Source organism: Argentina silus, assembly GCF_951799395.1.
Source record: "Argentina silus genome assembly, contig: scaffold_352, whole genome shotgun sequence".
In the NCBI taxonomy this organism is placed as follows: Eukaryota; Metazoa; Chordata; class Actinopteri; order Argentiniformes; family Argentinidae; genus Argentina; species Argentina silus.
Genome location: NW_028153181.1, coordinates 18497 through 28158, shown reverse-complemented (window position 1 = coordinate 28158; position 9662 = coordinate 18497). Strand labels below are relative to the sequence as shown.

General features: G+C 43.8%; 1 protein-coding gene and 1 pseudogene across 3 annotated transcripts; both read left to right on the top strand.

The window, feature by feature from the left end:
* The first annotated feature begins 16 nt into the window (after positions 1-16).
* On the top strand, positions 17-1066 carry LOC310824389 (hatching enzyme 1.2-like; annotated as a pseudogene). The gene is made up of 3 exons: positions 17-159; positions 346-466; positions 808-1066. The product of its transcript is annotated as a hatching enzyme 1.2-like (transcript).
* A 3200-nt stretch (positions 1067-4266) lies between these two features.
* tra2b (transformer 2 beta homolog) lies at positions 4267-9172 on the top strand. Of its 2 annotated transcripts, none has more exons than XM_083697642.1 (8): positions 4267-4391; positions 5768-5901; positions 6458-6617; positions 7084-7272; positions 7461-7576; positions 7962-8087; positions 8337-8407; positions 8789-9172. In XM_083697642.1, exons 1-8 carry the CDS (start codon positions 4359-4361, stop codon positions 8797-8799), a joined length of 840 nt encoding a protein of 279 aa, XP_083553768.1. In that variant the 5' UTR covers positions 4267-4358; the 3' UTR covers positions 8800-9172. The 2 variants fall into 2 exon arrangements, with proteins under 2 accessions (XP_083553768.1, XP_083553769.1); XM_083697643.1 differs by lacking the exon at positions 4267-4391 and adding an exon at positions 4460-5354.
* Positions 9173-9662: the final 490 nt, after the last annotated feature.

Sequence of the window (9662 nt, the reverse complement as noted above, 5' to 3'; positions counted from 1 at the left end):
ACAGACAGTGCTGCGGTGTCCGACGGGGCTGTGGTTCAGGGAAGGGGACGTCGCCAGCTCCACCGTGCGCGGTGCCATAACGTGCCCTGATAACTCCTGCCTGTGGCCCAGGTCTGTTGATGGATTTGTCCATGTGCCGTACGTCATCTCTCCACAGCTGTTTGTACAGTAGATGTGCTCAGTAAATATCAGGCTTTATGACTGTCTATAATATTCCATCTTTTTTTTCAACTTCAGAAAATTACATTTTTAATTTGAAGTTCTACTACATGAACTACACATATAAGCCAGGCATTACGTTGCAATCAGCAGACACTCTGTGACATTTGGAGTTTGATTTTGCACAGATGATATGGATAGAATCACCATAGAAACAGGAATGTTGGACATCTCCTCCTGGTACGTGTGTGACGTTTGTGCCACACATCCACAAGGCCAGCTACCTCAACATACCGCCCAGGTTTGGGTGAGTGCAAGTGTGCTATCTACTAGTTTGTAATTGCTTTATGCATTTTTACACTTCTGCCTGTCCAGTTGCTTTGTGTACGACAGAGAACAGAGTCCTGCACATTAACTAATTTAGTCCAGAGGGTGAATAAAGTCACCCTAATTGTCAACATTCTAGAGTGCCAGGAGTGACTTTATTCACCAAAAATGCATCAATGATGATGTCTCATTTTGTAGCCAATCCAAAGTGTTGTTGCTAGGTAAACACCACATAGAACACTTGGCACTCGAGGTGGTGAGTGTTCCGGAACTCTTTGGCAGTTGGTGAGTTTATGGTAATGTTACATGTTGTCTTTACAGTTGTCCTACTAGCTGGTGGTCTTTCCTGGGGCAGACTGGAGGGCCCCAGCTCCTCTCTCTGCCGTCTCCTGGGACAGACTGGAGGGCCCCAGCTCCTCTCTCTGCCGCCTCCTGGGGCAGACTGGAGGTCCCCGGCTCCTCTCCTGGCTGTATGTGGTCCGGAGTCGCCTCACGTGGCTTTGTACATGAGCAGTCCCACTCAGACTGGGATCACCATGTGACCATCATGTGGGAGAACATCATGAATCCTATGCATTGAATAATGAACCCATGGCATTAACTCACCAACTGCCAAAGAATTCCAGAACACTCACCACCTAGAGTGCCAAGTGTTCTATGTGGTGTTTACCTAGCAACAACACTTTGATTGGTTACAAAATGAAGCATCGTCATTGATGCATTTTTGGTGAATAAAGTCACCCTTGGCACTCTAGAATGTTGACAATTTGGGAGACTTTATTCACCCTGGGCAGTAAATGAGTTAGCTTAAATAGTCATTGGTATAATGAAAACACACAATCTGATCAGCTAATCAAGTTTCACTGTTGTCTTTTTTTGGCCCCCAAACTAGACGCAGCGCATTACTTTAAAAGACACAAGACAAACAACCTCAATACTGCCTATGACTACGGTTCCATTACGCACTATGGCAGTGAATTGGTGGATGGGTTTTTATTGTTTATTGGTCCTTCACTGTCCGTCTGAAGAGTTCCATCCTGTCACAGCTCTGTCCTCTGATGCAGGTATGCCTTCATCATCCCTAAACCAGATCCCTACATTCCTATTGGACAGAGAGATGGGCCAAGCTTCCTGGACATCCACAAAATAAATGTTCTTCATGATTGCAGTAGGCTAATTCACCCTAACCCTAACCCTAACCCTAACCATAAACGTGTCATTGTGTTTGAACTGCATGTCATCTGTCTAAAAATAAGTTGTTATGGCGTCATGATGGTACAAGTCCAGTGTTGTTCCCGTTGTCCACTAGGTGGCCTGGCCTAACTGGATTGACGAGGAATGTCAGCGCAACCTTCTTCTGGGATGCAGGAACTTTTCACACAGAAAGGATGAGATCATTTGATCATGAATGTGATAAATGGACGCTGTAACATACTGTGTATGGTTTAGAAACACTGTTGAGATGATCTATGTAAATTGGACCAAAAGCAGTTTGCTTGATGGTGGCTTTAAATGTGCATTAAACTAGCAAAACAACAATAGCTGCTGTTTGAGAGGTGTGGAGTATTTACTGCATTCAAAGATGGTAATCCTGTGTAAGAAAATAAAAGGACAGTGACAACGTCTGTGTTTAAGGAATGTTTTACTTGGTGTAATCGGCAGCAGAGCAAGTCCATTCTCTGGGTCTAGCCGTGTGGTCTGAGCCAAGAACTGAGTTTTACATCAGCGCTTCTAGTGTTTTACCCCTTTTGATCTATCACCCAGTCTGAAGCAAGATACAAAGCATCACCATCTTAATTGTTTCCCCCCTGGTAAGGCTGCATCTCTGTTGGGGAACAGAAATGAAGCCTACACACTCCTAGATAAGCATGAAACAGATCATAGAGTTTATTACAAGTACTGTACAGTCAGACAGAAAATGTGGTATACAATTGGAGTTCTATTGTTGTCATCACAACTTTGATTCTCACAGTATTATGTCTAGTATGTAGTAATATGTCTCCTGATAATCGTGTAAGGATTAACCAGAACCTGAAATGGATAGAGCATGGTGATCCTCTTCACTGCAGGACAAGCTGATTATTCATGACAGGTCCCCCTTCAGCAGCAGACGCAGGCCTTGCATGGGAGGGGGTAACCATGACACCCCCTTTGATCAGTTCTAGGACCGATCACAGGACCACATGTTCAGACTAAGTCTGAGCTGGGTCTGTCATACTATCAGTCCATGCCTTGCACAAAGGCACAACATTATAAGTATTTTTGTCCGTTATAAAAGGGTTAAGAAAACAGAACAAACCTAAGTTCATTTCTGACCATTTAGTTTTTTTTTTTTATTATTCTATCAATGATTTTCCACCCACAACAATATCCATGTCATGTACACTAGATGGCCAATTTGTTAACTTCTGTCCCATCATTTGCTCTTGCATTTGATCACATCATCCGTGGTGTAAAACAGAGCTGTTCAAATACACCAGCCCCAAATCTGAAACGACAGTTCCCCAGGTGTCTTTTGGTGTGCTGCCTGCCCTGCTGAGGTCCATTGGGCATCAGTCAAAAACTAATGGGTACTCCTGCGATGGAAGGTCATTCGTGAAGACAACCGTCCCCTTCCTCTCCGCCGCCTTTTCCTACGAAATCTAGCTGTCACTTTCTGCCTGCCATTGTAAGTGATTAAGCTGCGAAGGAAGTTGAAGGAGAGGTAGAGGGACAGATACGTGAGGAAAAGGTAGCAAGACCAGAGAATAACCATTATGGTGAGACGGTGTCAGAAATGGATCGTCCCAGAGAGAAACCTTTGCCATCGAGGCTTAGGTAATAGCCTGAAGCACATACTGATGAGAAAGGTACAACCGAGACAAGATGTTCAAAAAATAATTGGCAACTTCAAAAGGAGAATCTACCGGGTCCAATATTATACAAATGTCTAAAGGAGAGATGTCAGGAGGATCAAAAACAGAGAACAAAGATTCAGAACATTCTTCAACAAGTATCCAAGAGAGACAGGAAAAGGTTATCTTCAGAGGATTTTGATGAAAACTTTTCTCTCTTCTCAGTCAAAAGAGAACCAGTGCGGAGAGCATTTATTTTAAATAATCCATCAAATCAAATATAGATATCAAATACTAGAGAAGCCGTTCAGAAGACAAATTCCTGTCTCAGAGTGATATTCCTTATTAATTAAGCAAGAGTAAAAACAAAGCCTACTCCAGACTCCTGAATATTAGACTCACCACAGCGTGAGTCCACAACATCATTCAAGTCTGCTCCCTATCTTACTCATTATTAAGAGGCTTAAAGAAGATTAGTGACTCAGATACAGCCACGCAAAGCTATCTCATTTGATAATTTTTACAACCAATTTTGTTACATTAAAGTTAGTAATTAAGTACGTTTTCCACAGGATAATTCATAAATCGGAGGGTTATGTACAACATGTGTTATTATAATAAAAATACAAGAGACGACAAAAAAATACACACAATCCTCACAAAATAATAGCAACGCCTTTATTGCCGTAACTCTATTTTGACAGATTGTCGATGACAATTGCATTATGTAAAATGATAAGGAATAATTCATACGTCAACATTGAAGTTTCCCTTGTGCACAGATCTAGGATCAGGGTGTCGTCCCCTTATTCTGTTGTAATTCTGCAGTGGGAAAAACGCTAAACTGATCCCAGACCGTCGTCTAGGAGCGACTGGTTCCAGCTCCCCGTCAACGCCACCCATTTCTTCCCATCTCGGGCTGCGCAGAAGCTCGCATTAGCATAAACCGCCACCGCAAAGACGACGTCGTGTGTGCGGTTGTTGATAACGTTACGTGTTATTTCTGGCCACTTTAAGTCACATATTATCCGTGAAAACATGAGCGAAACCGAGAGAGATTATGGAAACCGGGTGCGTATGCTATACATTTCCAAGAGTGTTTTGGGTGCGGTGTTTTTTCCCTTCGGTGGAGAGACGACTGTCGCCATGCCAGTGGAGCTGCTCTACCGAATAAAACACACCGTCCACTCCGTTTACCATGTCTGTCTCAGGTCTACGCCAAGTTGATCGATTGTTAATATTTTAATGCCATAGCTTGAACTAGTTCATATGCGTATATATGTATATATATATATGTTTATTTATATATATTTCTATATATATGAGATTAGCGTCGCACGGTAGCGTGTGCTAACTTTGGCTATTGAACATATTGAGAGGAAGTGAGTTTAGGTACATACATGAGGGAGACACATTATGTCGGTTCAAGACGTCTATATATGTGTATATATATATATACATATCATGAAAAACATGTTAATTAATACAGTGTTTAATGTGTCATGGATACAGTTAAACCACAGGCGGTTGCATTAGTTTGCTAGTTATTAGGCCACGTTATTATATGCAAGTTGAGTAAATAAGGCCGTTGCCTCGTATTGCTAGCGGTGTTGTGTGGAGGCCGACCGCCGCCGTCCCTCCGTCCCTCCGTCCCTCCGTCCCCCCGCAGGCCCAGAGCTCCTCACCGGCCGCACCACTCACTCAGCACATGGAGTGGCGGGGCTGCTCTTCTGATTGTAGTTTTATACTCTTCGTCCTTTTGTTTTTCATTAAGGATAGGTTGGAAGAGGAAAAAATGCGGAAGAAGTCACATGTCAAGTTTTTCATGAGAATAATTTGAAGTTCAGATGTGTGAAGCTGAATTTAGTGAATGCATGCTAGATAGGCGGAGAGAAGTCCCCACATATAGTCTATATGAACGTTGGGTGAAATGGGTGAAGAGGAATGAAGTAAAACAGTTGAAACTGAAGAAAGAAGAAAAGATTGTTTTGAAGTTATGATCAGAAGTAATCTGGAATAAGATCACTGCGCTAAGTAATTACTAAGAGTTTACTAAAAGTCTGTTTGTCAAATGCATGCATGTACTTCTAGAATACAGATGACTTTTCTTAATGTAAATCAAAGAAATGCTTTTATTTCTGACACATTTTGCTGACTTAATAGATTTTTGCGTTCTCTCTGAAAAGTGCATATTTTGCTTTGTGCCTTACCCGCTACATCATGTTTATTTTATAATAATTTAAGTATGAATTATTTATTTCTAGAATAATTTAGAATAATTTTCTACAACCCCATGATCCAAAGCTTAGGCTAGTGTTGCTATTCAAAGCCTTCTCTGGATCACTCTTTAACAGAGCTGAAGTAGTCAAATGGAACAACATTGTGGACTGTGTTAGTGTGTGTCTGGTGCTGATACGAGGCCTGTCGGTGTGTGTGGTTTTGTCCAGGAGTCGCGCTCTGCCTCCAGGAGTGAGAGTCCACGGGGGTCCGGTGAATCAGCCAGTCGCTCGCAGAGTCGCTCTCCTGCCCACTCTAAGGATGGGTCACGCCACTCCCACTCGAAGTCCCGGTCTCGCTCCCGGTGAGTTAATTAAAGTCTGGGTATTTATTTATTTTTAAGAGAGTTCCAGTCTTTTTTTTCAGTTTTTATTGGATAGAGACAGTAGAGAAAGACAGGAAGTAAGGAGGAGAGGGTGTGTCAGCAGGGCATGGGCCGGATTCTAACCCATGCCAACATGGGTATATGTGTGCACTGTAGGCCATGGTACTAGATCACTGGACCACCCCAGGCCGTGGTGCTAGACCACTGGACCACCCCAGGCCATGGTGCTAGACCACTGGATCACCCCAGGCCGTGGTGCTAGACCACTGGACCACCCCAGGCCGTGGTGCTAGACCACTGGACCACCCCAGGCCGTGGTGCTAGACCACTGGACCACCCCAGGCCGTGGTGCTAGATCACTGGACCACCCCAGGCCGTGGTGCTAGATCACTGGACCACCGTCGATTTAAGTCCTACATTTTTTCAATGTCTAACCTCATATTGCAAGCAAGACACAGGTCAAGCAGTTGCCACATTGTAAGTGATGCCGACGTTGACATTGTGTGATTGTTGTTGTTCTGTCTCGTCCGTGCAGGTCCCGCTCCCCCCGCTGCTCGCGCAGACAGTCCTCCCGCTCGCGCTCGCGCTCCCGCTCCCGCCACCGGCGCTCTCGGAGTCGCTCCTGCAGCGGGGACTACCTCAGACGGCGCAGCCACTCCCCCATGTCCAACCGGCGCCGTCACCTCGGCAACCGGGTAGGTGCATTGCGGGATTGAAGCCTGTTTTTGCCGTGATCTCCGTGTAAATTGTTAATACGCTTAGATAAAAGCTGACACTGTGTACTATGACCTCAGAGGAATTGTTTGATTTAAAATCCAAACCTTTGGAGTATAGAGCCAAAAGAAAAAAATAATTAACATCATGGTAATTGTTTAATTTACAATCCAAACTTCTGGAGTGTAGAACCAAAAGAAAAAAAAATGCTTCACTGTCCCATTGTTTAAGCAGGGCTCTGTGTTTGAAAAGAAATGGATTCCCTGTCCCATTACCTACGCAGGGCTCTGTGTTTGAAAAGAAATGGATTCCCTGTCCCATTACCTACGCAGGGCACTGTGTCTCTCGACTGACGTCCTTCAGTGGTTGAATGGTTAACATGTTGCTTACATTGTTATTTATATTGTAGTCATATCAAACTTGCGTTGGTCTGATAACACCTCACAGGCCAACCCTGATCCCAACTGCTGCCTGGGTGTGTTTGGCCTCAGCTTGTACACCACAGAGAGGGACCTGAGGGACGTGTTCTCCAAGTACGGCCCTCTGACTGACGTCAACATCGTGTCTGACCAGCAGTCCAGACGCTCCAGAGGGTTCGCCTTTGTCTACTTTGAGAACAGAGAGGACTCCGAAGAGGCAAGAATATTTTATTTTTTTACTTAGATTTATGTATTTTTTGTTTGTAAGACCGTACCCCTCTAATGGTTTATTCAGCCTGTTAGTTTTAGGTTTCTCACAAGCATGTCCTATTCTGCAAAGAAGATGTGCCTGTTATATTAGGTATTGTATTCTGATAACTATTTTGCATTTTTGTAAATGATCAGGCAAAGGAACGGGCCAATGGAATGGAGCTGGATGGCCGCAGAATCAGAGTGGACTTTTCCATCACAAAGAGAGCTCACACCCCCACCCCTGGGATCTACATGGGCCGGCCCACATAGTACGTCCCCTTTAAATATGGTTCATGGTAGTTAACTCACCAAGTGCCAAAGAGTTCTGGAACACTCACCACCTAGAGTGCCAAGTGTTCTGTGTGGTGTTTACCTAGCAACAATACTTTGATTGGCTACAAAATGAGGCATCATAATTTATGCATTTTCAGTGAATAAAGTCACCCTTGGCACTCTAGAATGTTGACCATTTGGGTGAATTTATTCATCCTAACCGCTGAATGCGTTAATGCACATTTAGCAGATTTCACAGGTTCATGGTAAAAACGAAATGGAGAATGCAGCAGTTTGGTGAACTGTGCCTTTAAATGGACTGATGTTGATGGACTACTTAGAGGGGAGTCTAAGCCTGTCACGCCTCGTTGTCTCATCTAGTGGCGGTGGCGGAGGCGGAGGCGGCCCTGACGGAAATTCCCGACGCCCGTCACGGGATTACTACGACCGGGGATGCGACCGAGGCTATGATCGCTATGACGACAGGGACTACAACAGGTCATCCAGGTAATTGGCCGAATGGCGTTAGCTCATGCCTGAAGCGAGCTACCGTTGAAAATGCGAGATTGCCGTGGCGAATCTCAGCTGTCTGACCGCCGATTTTGATGCCATTTGGTAATTCAGTGTGGTGAAATATTTTGGGCTGAATACAAAAGTACATGTTTTCGTTGACCTGCGCACACAGTCAGTTTACCGAGTAAATACTTGTGAGTGAGCCTGGGTAGCCAACGGTAGGCATGTGCTTTGTTGTTGCAGAAGGCGATCTCCCTCTCCATACAACAGAGGGGCGTACCGGTTCAGATCCCGATCGCGCTCCTACTCTCCCCGTGAGTTCCATGCTCGTCACGCCAGTGGAACACATTGGTGCACGACTTACCTGTCACATTACATCGCAACACTTCATGTTTCTTTTCAAATGTTAAACAGTCATCACCCAGGGGGCAATTCTCTTGACGGGATGCCTCTGAAGAATACAGTATCTTAAATGTAACCGTTTCACATTTTGGGGTTGCCATTAAATAGTGGTTTAAATATAGTTTAATATGTTTAAATGGTATTCAGTTTATTCAGTTATTTTTGATAGAACATCTGGGTCTTTCAGGTTGAGTCACTGGTCAAGAGCCCATTGTCAGTGTAACGTGACCTACTGTGTGGATTATGATGTCATTGTTCTCAATAATGATGTGTTCTCAATGTTCCTTTCCCAGGTCGTTATTGAACATCAAAGTGTTGCTCTTCCAACCACAGAGGACGGTACGGTGTCCAGGACTGGATTTTGGTTGATTTCTAAAAGTTACACTGTCTCTGTTGGGTCACACTTCTAACTTTCAGTTTGTTAATTCACCCGACGACAACATTGATATCTATTCCTGAGTAATTATTGTAGTTCAGTAGATTGCTAATTGAGTGATTTGTTAGTTCTCTTCTCCCTGATTTTTTTATTAGTAATTGTATGGCATGCTCTCTACCTGTTTGTTTTGTACACAAGCCTTTGCTGGGGTGTGCCGGTGGGAGGAAGGAGAAAGTCGACTGTCTTGTGTGAACATGTTTTAGGCTGGCAGTGACTGCAATAAACTGCTTCTTAAAACATGTCCTGTGGTATTTATTTTCAACTCAGATGATGATATATATACATATATACATCCTTTGTTTTCCTTTTGCTGATAGGAAGGCATAAGAGTATGTATCTATTATTAGTAGGGTGCCTTGCTAACTGCTAGGATGGTGTAAGACGTAGAAGATAGAAGACATGCTAATCAGACCAACCATTTGGAACTGGTTTTCACAACATCCTGTGAATGGTGAGAGATCAAGTTAGGTGTGACAAGAACTGTCAAACCAATTACGATGTTGATGCTTTGTGACTTGTTTCAGACTGGGTGATAGATCAAAAGGGGTAAAACACTAGAAGCGCTGATGTAAAACTCAGTTCTTGGCTCAGACCACACGGCGAGACCCAGAGCATGGACTTGCTCTGCTGCCTGATTACATCAAGTAAAACATTCCTTGAACACCAAAGTTATCACTGTTCTTTTATTTACTTATAATGGTGCACTTTATAATTTATAATAATATTACCAC